This window comes from Diospyros lotus, chromosome 14 (genome assembly GCF_014633365.1).
Source record: "Diospyros lotus cultivar Yz01 chromosome 14, ASM1463336v1, whole genome shotgun sequence".
Taxonomy (NCBI): domain Eukaryota; kingdom Viridiplantae; phylum Streptophyta; class Magnoliopsida; order Ericales; family Ebenaceae; genus Diospyros; species Diospyros lotus.
The window spans coordinates 8929720-8951159 of record NC_068351.1 but is presented as its reverse complement, the minus strand read 5'-3'; the positions used below and the strand labels follow the sequence as shown (position 1 = coordinate 8951159).

The 21440-nt window shown below is 38.6% G+C and overlaps 1 protein-coding gene across 1 annotated transcript; it reads right to left on the bottom strand.

Annotated features, from left to right (window-relative positions):
- Positions 1-263: 263 nt before the first annotated feature.
- LOC127789681 (uncharacterized) lies at positions 264-21203 on the bottom strand. The gene is made up of 3 exons (XM_052318631.1): positions 20694-21203; positions 4684-4913; positions 264-918 (listed from the first exon to the last, which is right to left on the bottom strand). Exons 1-3 carry the CDS (start codon positions 21025-21027, stop codon positions 640-642), a joined length of 843 nt encoding a protein of 280 aa, XP_052174591.1. The 5' UTR covers positions 21028-21203; the 3' UTR covers positions 264-639.
- Between the last annotated feature and the right edge of the window lie 237 nt (positions 21204-21440).

Below are 21440 nucleotides of genomic sequence, written 5' to 3'. Positions count from 1 at the left end.
ACATATAATCAATTATAAATTATAACATTTACTGTCATATTGCAAAAAAAAACCCAAATCTTAATTTTAACATAAAAATACTGTATTGTAATTTGAAAGGTAGTACTGCAATGGATAATATACTATCAATTTATGTTTCTTTTTTTTACCTTGTTTTATATTGCTCTAACATATTAGAATTTTGATATTATATGAAGATAAGTAATAGAATAACACATTCTAATAAATATTAAATATAGCCACCCAAGGATTCTTTGTTGGTAAGAGAATAAAGTGAAATTTTTACCAACCAGACCACTTGGGTTCAAACTGTATTAACTTTCCAAGTCACTAACTTAAACTTCCCTAAAAACAAGCTCACACATTTTTATGGGCTTGCAAAATACATATAATCACCATAATCCTACTCCTTCCTCGTACATACTCCCTTATATACAATATGGTAATAATAACAAAACCAAACATATGCGGTTTGACCTCACAATAACAATGTCCAGAGTACGAGAAGACATGTCCTTCACGACACTGCTTAAACATTCTCCCTCATATATACAATATGGTTATATAACAAAACCATGCATATGCATACTACCAGACATCCCCAAGTCAATTCCGAACCCAATAGCCCCAGTGACCCCTTCAGAGGGAAGAGAAAATTGGGACACCTGGTAATGTAGCACCTGCATCAACAATAAAAATGTTGCCTGATACATACTTGGAAGAGTCATGGATCAGGTATCGTACCAACGACGTCAAGGCAGGGTCTATTGTGCAATGCACTCTGAGAGGGTAAGTTCTCAAAGCCACATTATTAAACCAATCTTGTTGAACGAGACCCTCAGTGATCTCAGATTTAAAGATCCCTGGCGAAATTGAGTTGACTTTGATGTTGTATGCCCCAAGTTCTACGGCCATTAACTGTAAATATACGAGGAGAATAAGAATGCAGTTAGATGGCTGATAAAGATAGAATTTAGGGGAAAGGAAACCTGCTGCAAATTGTAGTGAAAAAAAGAGCAGAAGAGCAGAGAAGTCATAGAAAAAAGATTCAAGAGAGATATAATTTTCTTCATTCCTCATAATAACTAATACAATTCAAGTGCCTATTAAATAGACTTTAACAAATCCACTAAGTTAAAAAATAGGAAAACACTAACAACAAACTAACCCACTAATATTATCTAAACAAAATAAATAAACGTAAATCAAATAAAATGACCAAGTCTTGACCCACGTAGCTATATCCATATTGCCATCTCCATTTTCTGTACTAACTGTTTTTATTTTATTTTTTTGCATGTATCATTTCTCTTCTCTTAAAAATTGTCCTTGTCCTCAAGGACAAAGGAAAACTACTGGTGATATCTTTCGGTCGGAAAATACTTTCCTTTTTGGTCCATACACCAGAATCATACGGTGAGTTATTCTTTCCAATGAAAGAGTGAAAGAAAGCACCTAAGAAGGCACACCAGTAGACATTGTTGCTGCAGAGGCTACTGTGGTTGCCACTGCTAGACTGTTAGAAAGGCCCTTGCTGGATTGCCAGCGCTAGGACTGGCGTTATCATGGTCACCTTCGCAGGAACTGCTACCATCTTGCAGCGAGCGTTGACTGCGTTACTGTTGTTGATCTTGGTAGAGGAAGACGATAGATTCAAGAGCTTGGGAATGGATTGAAGTTCAGTACGCATCCTTTCGAGAGTTGACTGAAATTGGAATAACCTAGACTCAATTCGAGTTAGGACCACATCCATGGTCGGAACCGGCTATGATACCACTGATAAGGATGGAATTTAGGGGGGGGGGGGGGGGGGGGGAAACCTGCTGCAAATTGTAGTGAAAAGAAGAGCAAAAGAGCAGAGAAGTCGTAGGAGAAAGATTCAAGAGAGAGAGAGAGATAATTTTCTTTATTCTTCATAATAACTAATATAATTCAAGTGCCTATTAAATAGACTTCAACAAATTCACTAAGCTAAAAAATAAGAAAACACTAACAACAAACAAACCCACTAGTATTATCTAAAAGAAATAAATAAACGTAAATCAAATAAAATGACCAAGTCTTGACTCACGTAGCTATATCCATATTGCCATCTCCATTTCTTGTACTAACTATTTTTATTTTATTTTTTTGCACGTATCATTGGCCATTAACTGTAAATATAAGAGAATAAGAATGCTATTAGATGGAAAGAATACTGATCCTATCTTTGCATCAAAATTTTTACTTGGTGCATGTGATAAGTAAAGCAGGAACTTGTAGGGATTACTGCAAACAAAAGAAGTCTAATTTTGCAAGGATTCCATGCTACATAAACAACTAGAGAGTTGTCTGTCTACACAGTTACTGGACAGTTGCACACCCAGCAAAAATACATCAGATGCAGCACCCAAACATTTAATGAGACGGTAATAACGTATCCAAGAATCATCTTGATAGAAGATCTAACATTAAACAGAAAGTTTGTATCCTTTATATGGATAACTTCTTTTAGTATAATAATGTATTCCAACACAAACGACATATGAACTTCACATTACTCAATAACATTGAATTAGCATTTTGACATTTTCATACTATGCTGTCAACCCTTAAATTAATTTTTTTGTCTATCTCAGTCTTTACTAAGTTTGCCTTCAATATCATTGGCAACTACCTTAAGATCATCTGCAAGATTTTGCCAATAAGGACACTTTATTCAGGGTGCCGTGCCCCTATCCAACATGTGATCAGACACTGATATGTATCCAACAATCTGAGATACATGTCGCACATGCCAAACATGTCCTTTTTATTTTAATTTTCAATTAAGACATTTATGTCCATAAGTTTTAACACAATAGAAATCCTGAGGACATGATGTTTCTACAAGAGCTTTTTGTACTTTTTGGAGATAAAATCTTCATACCATATCCTAACCAAGTTAGAGTTGGTGACACAACATTCATAATGTCAATTGATTTCTAACTTGCAAAATTTTACATCGGATGCCCTTCTTTTTGCAACTCTCTAGCATAGGGAATGATAAGATAAAGTTTCAACACCATCTTCATATGAAAAAGTTTCATGACATGACGGTAAATGAAGATAATTTATAGTTGATATTTGTAGAAAAAATCTACAAATAAAACAAGTTTTTATCTAAGGATTATGGGAACAACAATACCAATCACATGCCTTAATCCACTAAGTGAGGTTGGTTACATGAATTCTAGACTTCCATTCATCTCTATTCATGGCCATATCATCTATAAAACCATTATATCCAATGTCATGTTTAGGGTTTCTCGCCTTTTTTTAAATCTTCCTCCCCCTCCTCTACTACAAACTTACTCCAATTCAAACACCCAACTCACAAGTGTGTCTATGGTCTTCTTCTCAAATGTCCAAACTCCAAGCCATCTTAATGTCGTGTACCTAGGGTTTAACCTAGGATTGGATTGGAAATTAGAAAAATGAAGGGGGAAATTTAGAAGAAGAATAGGGAGAATCAAAAGAACAAAAAGTGAGGGAGAGAAAGATCGAGAGAGACTGAGAGAATTTGGATGAAGGGAATCAGAATTTCATTTATCAATCAAAACATAATACTCCAATTCTCAGCTGTGGCTTATATATAGCTTACACCCTCCCACATGCCCCATGTGCAATACAACAAACAACCGAAATTACAATTATTATATAATGCATGTAAACTCCTACTATTATATTTACTAATCTATCATTGGGGTCATGACAATTTTTAATCTCACAAAGACACTAGTAGATTTAATGATAATTTTGATAAATATAGCTACTTTTTCCTATATTTGTACATTGAAAATTATTCATAATTATGATTATTATAGATATAATAATATCTTCAAGTTGGGAGTAGTGCTATTTTTGATAGTTTGCAATTGCATATAATTGTTGTTGTTGTTAATGTTAAATGAATAGTGTCTTTATACTAGATTAGTAGTATTCTTCTGTTTTTTAGTTATTATTCATGAATAACAATATATCAAGCCTCTATCCCACATAACAAATTTTTATCAACCCTTTAGACCAGTATGTGGGGTTGACTATTATGTTCATGAATACTACTAATAAAAGCTATTACTTGTAGTATATCTGCTGTGTCCATACCCTTATTTTTTTTCTAAATTATCATATTAAATGCCCGTTTTTGTTTCTGTACCAATATTCTTATTAATGCTTCTTAAGTGTGAGTTGCATTTAAGCCTATGGTCTCAAACCAAAGCAGGGATAATAGGAAGTTGCAGATATTTTTAAGCCTAAGGCCATTGATATATATATATATATATATATCTGCTGAGCATAGATAGAATTTGTTGTTGATGCAATATTAATTCTTTCTATCATCATATTCCTTTTTATCTTTGAGTTTCTATTTAGATCATTCTTTATCCATCTATAGCTATTGAACTATGGGTCATAATCTAATAGCTATAATAATTTTCTCAACTATTTTCATTAATTTTATCATCTAACCTGTATCCATGGCTTACTTTTTTTTTTTTTTATTTCTCTTTTTCTTTTCCTTTTGGCAAATTGTCCTCTCAATGTCTTCTCATGTCCTGTTTGGCTTGGTGCTACTTGTTACAATTCCATTTGATAATAGGGATTTAATTGGTAAAGACACAATGCTGATCTACTTTATTCCTAGAGATTATGACACATTACCTTTGTCATTGTGTTTATGGCCACCTTTGAAGCAGCATATGCAACACATCTAGGCGTTAGTCCACGGTTCAGACCAGCAATAGAGGAAATATTGATAACAGACCCTCCCTTATTAGTGGCACGCATGAGCAAGCAAACATACTTTGACACCAACCATGATCCTGTTAAGTTTGTTTTAATAGTATTATTCCATTCCTCCTCTGATAAATCCAATGAAGATTTGACAGGACCTGGGATACACAGAAGAGGAGTCAGCATATCAAAACTGCCAAACAGGAGGTCATCTTGATATTGCAATGAACAACATTTCTCATGGAAGTCATAAGAGGTTGAGATAGACCTACACAAGATTGGCATAAAGAAAAAGGAAAGCAAACCATTTTAGTTATACCAGGCTAATATCTATTTCACTGTCCTTTATTATTTTTGTACAAGTTATATTTTGCCTCATTAACAAGCAAACAGCTGCTACTTTTGACAAATGCTTCCTCACTGTGCACTTATTCTCTAACCATTTATAGAGAGTGATTTTTCCAATCAAATATAACAGCTGGAACAAAAAAGAAAACTAGGTCAACAAACATGGGCAGAACACAAAAATAAAATCTTGGTAATATAATAGAATGTATACAAGTAGCCATTTCACTTTATCATCCTCCATGATTCAAATATAAGGTTTTTCCAATGATACCATCTGATGATAAGAAGTTCAGTAAGACTGCAAACTAATGAGCACCAGACAATTAAAACAAGAACCTAGCAAATCAAAGTCTAACAATAATGTTGACCACAAAACCGAAGAAGCACAGTTAAGAATGTGACATGGACCCAACGTGACATTGCATGCAAAATAATTTTTTACAAGAACATGGGGCATACTATACTAAGAAGAGGTTTCTAAATAAACATATTTTGTATACATAAAAGAAATAATTATTTCTTCAATTATTATGTCAATATATATATATTTCAGATTCTGTATGCTAGGAAAGAAGCGTGAACAAAAAAGATGGAACATCTAATTCAAAAATAATATTTGAGAATTTCAAGTTACTTAAAATTATTTAGTTAAAGAAGAAAGGACTAAGAGATACATATCCATATAATTTTTATTTTAATTTATTTTTCAAATATAGTCATAACTGATAGTTATAGTTGTCTTTGTTAGGTCCCAAAATATTTAGTGGTGAACATGTCTATTTCATTATTGGAACAAATTGTTCCATACTTACATCCATGCATCACTTAACGTGATCGTACCAGAGTTTGGTGAACTTAGTTTGTGTTTTCATTTGATGAGGCCAAACTTTAAGACATTAAAGATCAAGGGTTCTGGTTAACATTCCAGGGTTTTCTTCCTTTCCATATAATAATCAACATTTCACATTTTTGCAAACCTAGATTGATCCTTTAGAAATCCAAAACAATGACTATAGCGTGCGGCAATGAAAACTACAATTTTTAGTTGTTCACACCTACCAAGCAAGAAGTGTTATACTATCTTTTCTCCTATAACATTATCTTGACCAAGTTACATAATTTTTCATGTTTCTCACAATTCAATCTCATCCCCTTCCTCTCTTTTCCATCATAGCCCACCTCCTTTCGAAAACTTTAAAGATCCCCAGAAGTCATCCTTAAAATTCATGATAAAAAACCCCAAGCATATTCTATAACATCATCCCAACTGGCTTAAGCCTTTGGTAGGTTGTGTACTGGGAATCAAGAAAAGTTATTTTTTTTTTTTAAATAATAAAAGGGCTTCTATTGGCAAAAATTGAAAAGTGCTTCTAATAGAAGCAAAAAGCTATTTTTCTGCTATGGAGCAGAAGCAGAAATTTGGAGGATCTACTATGCAGAAAAAGGAGGGGCAAAAAATAAAATTATTTTTAGTCAAAATTGCCCCTAATGAACAGTTAAATTACAAGCATTCCACCTAATAATCATATCTAATTCATGTTCCTTCTCTGCACAAACCAGTCAACACGAGATCCATATCTTCACAGACTACTCAATATAAAATCATCCTTAAGCTAGTCCTGAGATTGTCTTTCAAAGCTACAGAATGTGTACCCTTTTGGATGCCAGCACTGTGAAAAATACTGAGAGTGGTTGGACTGTGATATGTCCTATACATTTTGATATTTGATCTTGGGCATGACAACACACTGGTCAGTCATATGAAGTTAGTATGTCTGTTCATTATTTTGTTAATGGTGTATGTGAGCAGCTAGTTTTGCAAATCATGTTACTAAGGGATGTGTATTGATTAGCCTTTAGCAAGTGAACCAGACTTGAGCAGAAACTGACAGTTAGCCCAAGATCAGAGGAGAAACTGAGAAGGTGATATCAAACTGTTGAAAATCCAGAGACAATTTGGTAAAATTTATCGAAGATGCTGCTAATAATCAACAGATAAAAAAATTTCAACAGAAATTGAAAAGGGGCCAGACAGTGTCGACAACCTACTGCAAGCTGTTTAACAGGTAGCCTAGAACTTCCCGAAGTCAGCCGCTGAACGGTAGTCCCTTGAAACTAATAGTCATCTACAAAACAATATTTGAAATTTGGAAGGAAAAATTTGGACCTTAGGAAGTTAAAGGAGTTTTCACCCTGTAAGGTGTTTAAGTGCATGCTAAATATAATGATAAAATAAATAGATCTAGAGACAGTAGTTCCCTTATGACTTCCCCCAGCAGTGTTGCAGGATCAGACCTTAGGAAGGGCAGGGTCTGCACCACAATCTGGCCAAATGCTAAATTGCTTTTTCTTGAAAGTGATTTTTACGAAAGTATTTTTCATAGAAGCGATTCTCATGACAGCAGAAATTTCATAGCAATACCAAACAAGCACTAAGTATTTTTTCTGTCTCTTATGCTTGAAACTCAACCTCCACCTCCTTTTTCCTTTTGATATCACCTGCTCTGATCCTTAGAATTCATCCTTAAATAAAGCCCATGATAAAAACCCTAAGAATACTAAGGGGCTGTGCAGTTGTGGAAAATAACTCAAATTTTCCAGGAAATTACTCCACGGAAAATGAAAAATTAGAAAACTTGTTCAAATACTAAAATTTTCTAAATAGAAAATGGAGAATTGGGAAACGTGATTCACCAAAATTGAATGAACTAGGAAAACTTCTAAAATGAGTGTTCCAAAATTTTCTTACCAATTTCGAGATTTGGAAAACACGGTTTGTGATAAAAATTTTCCCAAAGCATCTCCATCTCCTTCTCTAACACAAGTTACAACTACACAAAAGATAACACATCTCCGTTTCTCTCTCTTTTTTGAGATATGTTCCAATTTTCTATATCAGATATTAGTTCTCTACACTTTTAACATTTGAACATGTTTTTAAAAAATTCTATGGAAAATGAAAACTAGACTATAGAAAATTGGATGTAGAAAGCTGGAAAACATTTTCCACAACTAAACACCCCCTAATATATTCTCATCCAAGCCAATGCCTCATGAGAAACCTCATCCCATCAGCTAGATAAAAGCAGTTAACTACCTCTCATAGAAATGGTAGTTGTGTCTCCTCTAATAGCTGATGCACCCTCACTCAAATGAAAACATCTCTAAACTATCAGCATTCTCTCTTTTTGCTTCCATCACATTTAATCCAACATCCAAGCCCCCTCCACCCTAAAAAATAAATAAATAAAACAAATAATAATAATAATAATAATAATAATAATAATAATAATAATAGATAGATAGATAGATAAAATAAAAAATGTTTATGAGAGGTCAGATCTCTTGTTTATGGAAATACAAGTGCATTCTACCATTTTCAATTTATTGAATTCCATCCATAAAAAATTTGGAACTACAGTGATACCAATTTATTTACCTTTTCATTTTTACTTTAAGGGAGAGACTCCACACTTCATGGGAAAGCATGGCAATAACCCAGCAAAAAAGAAAAACACAGTAATGCTTCAGCAAGTTAGCAATACTAGTATCATAAAATGTGCGCTTAAAATAGAGTAAGAATAAACTTCTCTACTCAAATTTAGAGAAGCAACAAAGAAATAAAATTATTTGACTTTCACAATTATTTTGCATCTAAGCCCAGGAAAGCACGCTAATGAAATAAAGCGCTAGCATTCAGCTAATTGCAATTTTGTCAACTGAAATTCATAAAGGATTTGTTAGCCTAGATCCCACCCTTACATATGATCACTCAAACTCACCCAACGAACTCTCTCTAATTAGCAATGAATAGAAATCAGAATACAATCAAGAAACCAATCAAGAACTGCACAACACACACAAGAATTTACCCTGATTCGGTCTCAATGAAAGACCTACATCTAGCTTGGCTTTCGCCCCTACTTTCTTCACTATCTTGAATATCAATGCAAGATTACAAGTGCACTCAAACTCAACTCTCACCTAGCCCATAAACCTGAAAGCTATATAGAGTTGTTACAAGAAAGATATTCACTCTTCCTCACTGCACAATCTCACCCCAAGACAGCTTGCTAACCCACAAAAGAAAGCATACCCAAAATCTATCTCTCGGCCCCTATTTATAAGTCATAGGAGGCGGGAGACTTACTTGACCTACTGCCCAAACCGGCAGTTACAACAAACTCAGTCAGCCCTAGAAAACTATAAAAAACTTTCTAGAAACATAACAGCAGAATTATTTCCCTCACATTACAAGCCCTAATCTAGAACAAATGTACTTTAACAAATTCTCCACCCATTTGACTTGATTAGGCTTCTCCCAATTCCTGCACTCTTCAGTTTCCTGCTTGCCCCAGCTGAAGAATCTTCAAACAATGATGAAGCTTGGCTGCTGGAACTGATTTTGTGAACATATCTGCTGCATTATTTTCACCTGCCACTTTGGATAAGAAAACAGATTTATTTTCAATCATTTCTTTTATAAAATGAAATCTTACATCCATGTGTTTTGTCCTTTCATGATGTGCCTGATTTTTAGATAAATGTATGGCACTTTGACTATCACATAACAAGGTTGCCTTAATATCTAAACCTAGGAGTTCACTAACTATTCCCTTAAGCCATATAGCCTCTTTAAAAGCTTCCGAAAGAGCTATGTATTCAGCCTCGGTTGTAGACAATGCTACTACATGTTGGAGACTTGATTTTCAACTAATTGTAGAGTTCCATAATCTAAATACCCAACCAGATGTGGACCTCTTCTTGTCTATATCAGCAGCATAATCTGCATCCGAATAACCTAGAATACTAGGTTGAACTCCTATCTTAGCACCACCATATGTTAGGACATGACTTAGGGTTCCAGCTAGATATTTAAGCATCCATTTCACTGCATTCCAGTGAACTTTCCCTGGATTGGCCATAAAACGGCTCACAACACTCATAGGATGAACTAAATCGGGCCGAGTGCATACCATACTATACATTAAGCTTCCTACCGCACTTGAGTATGGGATATGACTCATTTCCTTTCTATCTTCCTCACTTTTAGGGGACTGATCAGCAGACAACTTAAAATGAGGTGCAAAAGGCACACCAACTGCCTTTGCATTTAACATTTTAAACTTGGATAAAACCTTGGCTAAATAGGACTTTTGGGATAGGTATATCTTCCTATGTTGAGTGTCTCTAGAAATTTCTATTCCTAGAATTTTCCTAGCTTCACCTAACTCTTTCATTTCAAATTCAGCTTTTAACCTTTGTTTTAGAAGCTGGATTTCTTGATGGGATTGACTTGCAATGAGCATGTTATTCCACATATAGGAGTAAATACACTGAAATGTTAGGGGTAACATGCTTATAGTACACACAACTATCATAGAAACTTCTCAAATACCCTTGGCTAATCATAACCGTGTCAAATTTGCGGTACCATTGCCTTGGGGACTGCTTAAGTCCATATAAGGACTTCTTAAGCAAACATACCTTCTCCACCTCTCCTTTAGCTTCAAAACCCTTAGGTTGATCCATTAGAATCTTCTCTTCTAAGTCCCGATGGAGGAAAGCAGTGGTAACATCCATCTGCTCTAATTTTAGAATTAATTGGGCTGTTATGGCTAAAAGAACCCTTATAGATGTATGTCTTACAATAGGGGAGAATACCTCATTAAAATCAATGCCTTGAACTTGGGTAAAGCCCCTAGCAACCAGCCTAGCCTTATACCTAGGCTTAGGGTTAATTCCTACCCCTTCCTTGATTTTAAACAGCCACTTGCAGCCTATTATGTGCTGCCCCTTTGGTTTTTCAACCAATTCCCAAGTCTGATTCTTATTTAAAGAATCTATTTCCAACTTCATAGCTTCTTGCCATTTTCCAGCATCCTTAGAAGACATTGCCTCTTCATAAGTAAGAGGTTCTTCCCCTCCTATTTTGGTTGCATTGGTAAGTGCATATGCTACTAGATCAGAATAACCGAATCTCTTAGAAGGTTTTCGGACCCTAGGTTGCCTATCCCTAGCAACACTATATCTGTCCGAATTAGGTTTATCACCTAAGCTGGAATCTGCATCACTGTCTTCCTCACCTTCATCATGATGGGAAGGTTCTTGGGCTTGATCAATAGCCTGATCATTTTCAAGGTTACTTTCCTGAAACTCTATGCAGTTTCAGATTGTTCTGGGGTATCTGCTGGATCAAATCCTGAGATTTCAACTTGGACAGCTTCTTTATCCTCTCCTAGACTATGTTGGGTTTGAAGGTTGCCAACCTTAATGGTAGATGACTCATCAAATGTCACATCTCTTGTGACTATAGTCCTAGGACCATCTGATTCTAGATTCCAAAGCTTATAACCCTTAACTCCTGAGGGATAGCCTATAAATAGGCATTTCTTGGCTCTAGGCTCTAGTTTCCCTTGTTTCACATGGGCGTATGCTAAACATCCAAAGATTTTAAGGTGTGACAGGCTCGGTTTGTGTCCTCTCCACCTTTCATATGGTGTTTGGAAGTTAATGGCTACAAAGGGTGATCTATTAATGATATGGGCTGCTGTAGACACAGCCTCACCCCAAAATGATTTTGGCAAATTTGCATGAAAGAGCATGCATCTTACTCTCTCTAGCAAGGTGCGGTTCATTCTCTCAGCCAACCCATTTTGCTTAGGGTTTCCGGGGGCTGTTAAATGTCTAACTATGCCTCCCTCCTTGCACATTTGATCAAAATCCCTGTTGCAAAACTCTAGCCCATTATCTGGCCTGATAACCTTTACTTTTCTGCCAACTTGATTTTCTACCATTTTCCTCCAAGTCTTAAAGGATTCAAAGGTATTATCCTTAGACTTTAGAACATATACCCAAAGCATTCTTGAGAAATCGTCTATTATGGATAGGAAGTATCGGGAGCCCCCATGAGTCATGGTTTGAGCTGGGCCCCATAGATCTGAATGAATGTAATCTAGGGGTGCTTTTGATGAGTGGATGGTTGCTTTGCTAAATTTAATCTTGGCTGCCTTCCCATAAATGCAGGATTCACATTTGCCTAGGTCTAGGGACTGACCTATCTCCAATATCCCTTGTTTGGCAAGTTCCTTGAGCCCTTGCTCACTAATGTGTGACATTCTTAGATGCCATAACTTTGCTTTATCATGGGAATTAAAACATACACTGGCAGCTTCACCACTTAAGAGTGGTTGCTTGTAGGAAATAAATTCCATTTCTTAAAGCAACCTTCGTGCATACTAGGGAGCCTTTATGTATTTTAATTACTCCACCCTCACCCTTATATTTATATCCGCATCTATCCAATTCCCCAAGAGAAACCAAGTTTCTCTTAAGTTCTGGGACATACCTTACTGCAGTGAGGGTCCTAAATGTCCCATCATGCATCTTTAATTTCACATCTCCTACCCCTTGGACCTTAGATTCAAAATCATTCCCTAACAGAACCTTTCCCCCATTAATTTCCTTGAAATTTTGGATCCATTGCTTTCTAGGAGTCATGTGAAAAGAGCAGCCTGAGTCCAAGACCCAATCTTGGCTATCATAATTGTCACTAACAGTTAGTGCATCAGCACTATCATAACCGGTATCACATACATTTACCCCACCATCAGATTTTTCCTTCTCGGCGTAGTCCTTCTTCCTTTTAGGACAATGCCTCTTGATGTGACCCTCTTGTTGACAATAATAGCACTTAATCGGCCCTTTTCCATTCTTAGATTTAGATCTTGATTTACCCTTGTTCTTAGAGTCTTTCTTAGGATTTCTAGACCTTGCAGTTAATGCATCTACTGGAGTGTTATGTTCCGGCAGTTGCTTAGAAGGGTGATTACGTAAATGTAGAATGCAAGTGGTGGAGGGAATAAAACAAAAATTAGTTAGGCATATGTTCTGTTGAGCGGGAATTGCTGTAAGCGGAGTGAGGGTATAAATCTACGCCCGCCCGCATTTGAATGCATCTGAAATATTGAATTGAAATTCATTCTTACAATTTCCCTCTTAATTCTATACCCCTCTCTCTCTCGGAACCTCTTCCGCGTCTCTATTCTTCTCTTTCCCTCTTGGTGTTTCTCTTATTCTATAGAATTCTACCCAGAATTCTAGGGATAAATCAATCAGATCTCTTAAGATCTGTCAATTTGGTATCAGAGCAACTCTTGGACTGTGGTGACGATGGCAGACGGTACCAGAATGAAGAGTTTGGAAACGCAAGTGCAACAGTTTGGATCCATGGTGAATGATCTCCAAGGCCGAGTGGATCAATTGGAATTGGGATCTAACCGGAATCATGAGGCCATTCTAGCAGTTGATCGAAAATTAGAGGCAGCGGTCGCGCAGATCCGTGATGACTTGGGAGTCCAGCTAAGGGAACAAATGCAGACATTCGTGGTGATGTTCGCAAGGCAAAACCAGATGAATCTCTCGCCTGAGTTCCCTCCAAGAGAGAGAATGGAGCCCATATTGCCTGGGCAAGTGGAGCCGATGGTGCATGGTTGGGGCGCAAACCATAAGCCCCCAGGAACCTCTGAAAGAGGCGAGGATAGTGATGGATTGGGGTGGAGAAGGTGACCTGAGAATCAGGCTGGCCACAACCAATCAGGTATGCCCCTACCTCGGTTGGAAATTCCGTTGTTCGATGGGCTCAACCCACGCTGGTGGATCAGAAGATGTGAACGAGCGTTTGAGTGGTATGGGATAGCCAAGAGACAGAAGGTAACGGTGGCGGCAGTGTATCTTAATGATGCGGGAGACGCATGGTACCAAGGATGGTCTAAAATCAGAGAAGAGTGCCGGTGGGAGGAATTTGCGGAGGAGCTGCGCGAGAGGTTTGGGGATCGAGGCCTATCCAATGTGGTAGAGGAGTTTAACAAACTCAAACAGGTAGGAACGGTGTTGGACTACCAATTGCAGTTTGAGGAACTCAAGGCCTTAATGCTCAATCACAACCCCTACCTGACGGAAGCTTACTTCGTTTCCAGCTTCTTAAGCGGCTTGAATGAGGAGCTAAGGCAAATGGTGAAGGTGCTACGGCCAGGAACCCTGAAACATGCGACTAATAGCGCTAGGCTACAGGAGCAGACGGTAAAGGCGCTAATGAAGAAACAACGGATTGTGGCGAGAGGAATGGTGCAAGGAAGCCAACCTCCCGAGAGGAACTATGGCAGGGAGGTTGGAAAAGGAACGTTGGGGGGTAAGCTACTAACCAATATGAAAAGACTATGGAGTAGAGGAGACAAGCCAACCTCTGTTTCAAGTGTGGAGAGAAGTATTTCTCGGGCCACCAATGTAGAAAGCAACTCCTGCTCCTGGAAGGGGAAGAAGAGGAAATGGCGGAAGCAGAGGAGGAAGAGCCTCAACCGCAAGGAGAAGAGAAGGAGGGAAACGGAGAGATTTCCCTGCATGCCCTGAAGGGGCTGACAAATAGCAAAACTATAAAGGTGGAAGGAAGAGTAGAAGATAGTAGGTTGATGATCCTCATCGATAGTGGGAGCACTCACAGTTTCTTAGATGAAGTAACAGCCAAAAAGCTGAAGTGCCCCTTGATCCAGACTCAGCCATTATCCGTGACGGTAGCAAATGGCAGTAAGGTAATCAGCAAATCAGCATGCGCTGGATTCTGTTGGGAGATGCAAGGAGAAGAGTTTGAAGCTGATTTGAGGCTTCTTAAATTGGGAGGTTGTGATGCAGTATTAGGGGTGGACTGGATGAAGTAGGTCAGCCCAATTTGCTTCGATTTCAACAAGATGGAGGTGAAGTTTGAGAGGGGAGGGAAACCGATGACACTCACGGGCAGCAAGGAATGGGGAGTTTGCAAAATGATAACAGGAAGGAGATTACAGAAGCTGTTAAAACAGAAGATGAATCAAGTAGTCCAGCTATTCTCAATCCAAGTGACTGACAGAATGACTGAGGAACCTGAGGCAGAAGGAGAGATCATGTTGGCGGTTAGTGCCCTTCCTCAAACTAAGCTAGAGGTACACCAAACTGACCTTCTTAATATACTACTTACTGAGTTTGAGAATCTATTTGCTGAACCGAATTGCCTACCTCCATCCCGACCTGTAAACCACACCATCCACCTAAAACCCAACACCGAGCTAAGTAATGTGCGTGCCTACCGATACCCCCCTAACCAAAAAACAGTAATAGAAGATCTAGTTAGGGAAATGCTTCAAAAATCCTTCATAAGACCAAGCCATAGCCCCTTCGCTTCACCTGTATTACTAGTTAAAAAAAAGGATGGTACATGGCGGTTTTGCATTGATTACCGCCAATTAAATGAAGCTACCATCAAAGACAAATTTCCAATTCCCCTCATTAATGACTTGTTAGATGAATTGAAGCATGCCACCATATTCACTAAGCTTGACCTAAGATCCGGCTACCATCAAATCCGGATGAACCCCCTTGATATACATAAGACCGTCTTTCGAACCCATCATGGCCACTACAAATTTCTTGTAATGCCATTCGGCCTAACAAACGCCCTAGCCACATTCCAATCACTCATGAACTAGATTTTTGAATCCCACCTACGGAATTTTATACTCATTTTCTTTAATGACATTTTGGTGTATAGTCCCACCTTTGACCTTCACCTAAAACACCTAAGGATTACCCTTGAGATTCTCAAATTCAATGGGTTGTATATTAAGAGGTCAAAGTGTGATTTCGCCCAGAATCAAGTGGAGTATTTGGGTTATATCATATCGGGGCAGGGGGTGAGCACCGACCCCAACAAAGTGGCAGCAATGAATAATTGGCCAAAGCCTACTTCCCTTAAGGCCTTGAGGGGATTTCTAGGCCTAACGGGCTACTACCGAAGATTTGTAAAGGGGTATGGAGGAATCAGCAAACCCCTGACGGCTTTACTTAAGAAAGACAGTTTTGTATGGAATCAAGAGGCTGAAGAGGCATTTGAGCTGCTTAAGAGGTTGATGAGTGAAGCACCGGTGCTAAGTCTCCCTGATTTTGACAAAACATTCGTGGTGGAAACTGACGCAAGTGGAGTGGGGATCGGGGTTGTCCTTATGCAAGAAGGGCGACCTATTGCTTTTATAAGTCAGTCCCTAGGCCCCAGGCATGCAGGCCTTAGCATTTACGAAAAGGAGTTGCTGGCAGTATTATTTGCGGTGGATAAGTGGAGACATTACCTGGAAGGGTAGCATTTCATCATTAAAACAGACCACGAAAGCTTGAAATTTCTGTTGCAGCAAAAACTCCACACTCATTTACAAAAGAAAGGGATGACCAAGCTTATGGGGCTAGACTATGTCATTCAGTACCGGAAGGGCAAGGAAAACATCGCAGTAGATGCGTTGTCCCGATGCATGGAGGAGGGTTTGACAACCGCTATTACTGCGGTAATACCTACTTGGTGTGAGGAGATCACGAGGAGTTATGAAGGGGATGATCGGCTCAAGAGTGTTATAGAGCAACTGATTGTGACGCCAGGGAGTAAACCGGGATATATCTACGAGAATGGGCTGATCAGGTATAAAGGTCGACTCATAATAGGGGACAGTGAGGAGTTGAAGAAGAGGATATTCCAGGCTTTGCATGAATCTCCCATGGGGGGACACTCGGGAGTACAGAATACCTATCACAAGGTAAAACAATTATTTTGTTGGCCTAAACTGAAAGAGGAAGTCATGAAGTTTGTATTAGCTTGTGATGTATGTAAGAAATGCAAACATGAGACAGTAGCCTATCCAGGATTATTACAACCACTTCCCATACCCAACCAAGCATGGGAGAGTATATCGATGGATTTTATAGAGGGGTTGCCTAAGTCGGAAGGAAGAGACTGCATCCTTGTGGTGGTGGACAGATTCACAAAATTCGGCCACTTCCTCAGCCTAACTCACCCCTACACTGCCCAAGAAGTGGCCCGTATCTTATTAGACCAGGTGGTGAAGTTGCATGGTGTCCCAAAGACCATAATATCTGATCGGGACAAGATATTTACCAGTCTTCTCTGGCAAACCTTGTGGAAATCCTTAGGAGCTAAGTTGAACCTCTCCACTACCTATCATCCTCAAACAGATGGGCAAATGGAAAGGGTCAACCAATGTTTGGAGACCTATCTTCGATGTTTGTGCTTTGTGAATCCAAAAAGCTGGCACAAATGGCTATCGATGGCGCAATTGTGGTATAATTCTAGCCACCACAGCACCATCAAAATGTCCCCTTTTGAGGATCTTTTTGGCTATCGACCACCCCTATTACCAGCATTATCAGAATCTACCAGCATAGAAGCAGTGGATGAACATTTACAACAGAGACAACTGGTTCTCCAACAGCTAAGAAAGGACCTAGCCATGGCCCGAAACCACATGAAGCAGCTGGCTGACCAAGGAAGGAGTGACAGGGAATTTGAAGTAGGAGAAGAAGTCTACTTGAAATTGAAAGGGCCTCATTTAAAATCCCTAGCTAAAGGACCCATCTCCAAACTGAGTCCAAGGTATTTTGGCCCTTTCCCTATTCTAAGCAAAATTGGCAGTGTGGCCTACAAACTCCAGCTACCTGAGGGCACACTGATACATCCGGTTTTACCATGTGTCACTCTTGAAGAAAGCCATAAGGGGGCAGCCGATGGACCCTCAACTCCCTATGAACGCAAGTGAACCCAACGCAGCACCTGAACCAGCTGCCATTCTGGAAAAACGGGTGATTTATCGGCAGGGAGCACCTATCCCACAAGTGCTGGTGCAATGGGCCAACAAACACAAAGAAGATAGCACATGGGAGTATCTTCCGGACCTTCTAACGCAGTTTCCACGAGCAGTCAACCTCTTAACCATTTCTTAAGGACAAGAAATATCTCAAGGGGAGGGTATTGTTATGTTCCGACAGTTGCTTAGAAGGGTGATTACGTAAATGTAGAATGCAAGTGGTGGAGGGAATAAAACAGAAATTAGTTAGGCATGTGCTCTGTTGAGCGGGAATTGCTGTAAGCGGAGTGAGGGTATAAATCTACGCCCGCCCGCATTTGAATGCATCTAAAATATTGAATTGAAATTCATTCTTACAATTTCCCTCTTAATTCTATACCCCTCTCTCTCTCGGAACCTCTTCCGCATCTCTATTCTTCTCTTTCCCTCTCGGTGTTTCTCTTATTCTATAGAATTCTACCTAGAATTCTAGGGATAAATCAATCAGATCTCTTAAGATCTGTCATGGAGATGATTTACTATCCATTTTTATCCTCAAATCTTTAGAATTTTAAGTCCCCTATAACATCTTCTAAAGATAGTTTATCCCTACCATGCTGGAGAATATCTACAAAATTCTCGTAGGACTTGGGTAAAGAATATAGGAGAACTAAGGCTTTGTCTTCTTCTTCATACTTAACATCTATGTTCTCTAGGTCTAAACATAGTTTGTTAAAATCATCTAAATGATCCTGAAGTTTCTGGTTTTCATGCATCTTAAAATTAAAAAACCTGGCTTTGAGAAATAACCGGCTGGAGAGGGTCTTCTTGAGGTATAGATCCTCCAATTTCTTCCAAACTTCAGCCGCAGACTTCATACTAGATACTTCCCTGAGCACTTTGTCTCCAAGACTCAGAATAAGAAGGCTATAGGCCTTCTTCTTGATCTGCACCCGCGCCTCACTCTGTTATGCGGTTAGGACTTGAAGTTCTTTTCCGGTTGATTCTCCCTTTTCTGTTTCTTCCTGTTCCAGCGCCTCTTCCAGACCGAGACTACAAAGCAGTGCCTCCATCTTGATCCTCCATAGGCCGAAATCATTGCTCCCATCGAACTTGTCGATATCTGACCGCGAAGCAATCGACGCCATTCTTGATTTTTCTGAGATCGCCTTCTTCGACTTGAGTTTCTTGAAGCGTTGATCTAATCCAAAGGTGACCAGCTCTGATACCAAGTTGTTAGCCTAGATCCCACCCTTATATATGATCACTCAATCACTCAAACTCACCCAACGAACTCTCTCTAATTTGCAATGAATAGAAATCATAATACAATCAAAAAACCAATCAAGAACTGCACAACACACACAAGAATTTACCCTGGTTCGGTCTCAATGAAAGACCTACATCTAGCTTGGCTTTCGCCCCTACTTTCTTCATTATCTTGAATATCAATGCAAGATTACAAGTGCACTCAAACTCAACTCCCACCTAGCTCACAAACCTGAAAGCTATATAGAGTTGTTACAAAAAAGATATTCACTCTTCCTTACTGCACAATCTCACCCAAAGACAGCTTGCTAACCCACAAAAGAAAGCATACCCAAAATCTATCTCTCGGCCCCTATTTATAAGCCATAGGAGGCGGGAGACTTACTTGACCGACTGCCCAAACCGGCAGTTACAACAAACTCGGTCAGCCCTAGAAAACTATAAAAAAAATTCTAGAAACATAACAACAGAATTATTTCCCTCACATTAAAAGCCCTAATCTAGAACAAATGTACTTTAACAGGATTCATTTTAATATCCACAAAGATATAGATTTGTCCCAGGATATACGTCGAGTGGTTAGATGAGTAATATGTCGATGTCAATCCGATGGGTTACGAGTTCAATCATCACCCTATGGGCCAAAGGCCCAACTTGCGATTTACCTCTCCTAACATAATCAATGGTACGAACACCAGAGACTGTGCAAAAACGATCATCCCAAGATACACATAGAGTACGGTAATATAAATGGCATACATTTATATCAAGTCAGGATATCAATAGGGTATGTAAAATTCTATCCAGCTCTTGAATCTTCAAATGCCAGTCTTAATAATTGAAGCTTATATTAACCAATAACTCTAGAATGCCATGGGTTTGAGTGCAAAAGTAGCCTCTGCACAAAGCAAAAGTAAGTTTGCATAAAAAAAGTGGGGAGCCTTGTGTACTGGGACATCCCAGGCAAACAATACATACCTACACAGTTTCATGGTCAATTATGAATTTATAATACACAAGAAAATAATCATGAGAAGTATCAGGATGGCACCCTAGTGTAAACATACATACATATATATACACACACACACACACAAGACACGCACACACACCAAAAAGTAATTTGAAAACTCATTTTCCATTCTCTATCTCAATTCTCTCGGTGGGTTTGGGGAAAGGGAATTAAATGGAAACCAGTGGAAACGGGTTTTTCTTGTTTAGTAGAGATAATAATAATAGAATAAAATGAAAACACTTTTTATCAATTATTCTTCAGTTTTTTGTTTTTTTTGCTAATTCTTATCAATTCTTCTCCAAAACTCTGTTTTTTGTCTGCCCGAATTTGTCTATATAAAAAATGTTAACCTTAATAATTTTATACTATTTCAAACTTGAACTTGACTTAACAAAACTTATCATTTCATTGGGAAGGTATTAATTGTCATTTCTTGCTTACTATTGTTTTATTCTATATATTTCCACTTTCTACCAGACAAATAAAATTGTTGTAGATGACTTCTCATCCCAGCTGTCTCCAATAAAGAAAATATTTTACGTTCCTTTAAATCTTTTCCATTCCACTCTTTTCATTTCATTCCATCAGAGAAGCAACAACAGCAGGCAATCTAGACACCTAAAAGCAAAACCAAAATCAATAATAAACGTTACCTCTAATGCCAGCATTGTTGATGAGAACATCAATGGTTCCAAAGGCTTCCCAAGCCCTCCGCACGGCCACCTCGATGGTGTTCCCGTCGGCACTGACGTCGAGCGCCACCGCCACAGCTTGCGCACCCCGACTTGAATCGCCAATTCGGTTAATTTCGCAGCAGAGATTCTCAAGGCGATCGGTTCGCCGAGCAGCGGCGACGATCCGACAGCCGGCTCTGGCGAGGTCGAGACAGAACTCCCAGCCGATACCGGAAGAGGCCCCGGTGACCATCACAACCTTGTCCCCTAAGTGGCTCCATGGCTCAAGCTGGCTCGTCGCATACATTGCCATTCCTTCGCCCTAAAAAATTTCAGGAGTGGACTGGAGTTTACTAATTTAGAGTTAGTGATGAGCTTCAAGTCTTTAGATAAGGTGGCAGAGGAAAGTGGAAGCCTCACGGGTCACGGCACGCGCAAGCGCAAGATGGAAGTCAAAAACGTGGAATCAGATTCAATGGGGGCGACCACTGTGATGCAGAGAGGATAGAAATCGTCGCCCACTGATGAGAGATGCTGACGCAGACTAGACAAAGTTTTCTAATAAATAATATTATAAGTACTTTAATTTTAATTTTTATACAATCATTATTAAATTTTTAATTTTGTTAAATTTTAGTCTTTCTTCACAAATTTTACTAACTCTCAAAAAATTATGATGTTATAAATTATTATTATCTAAATATAATAATAAATTTGTAATTACAG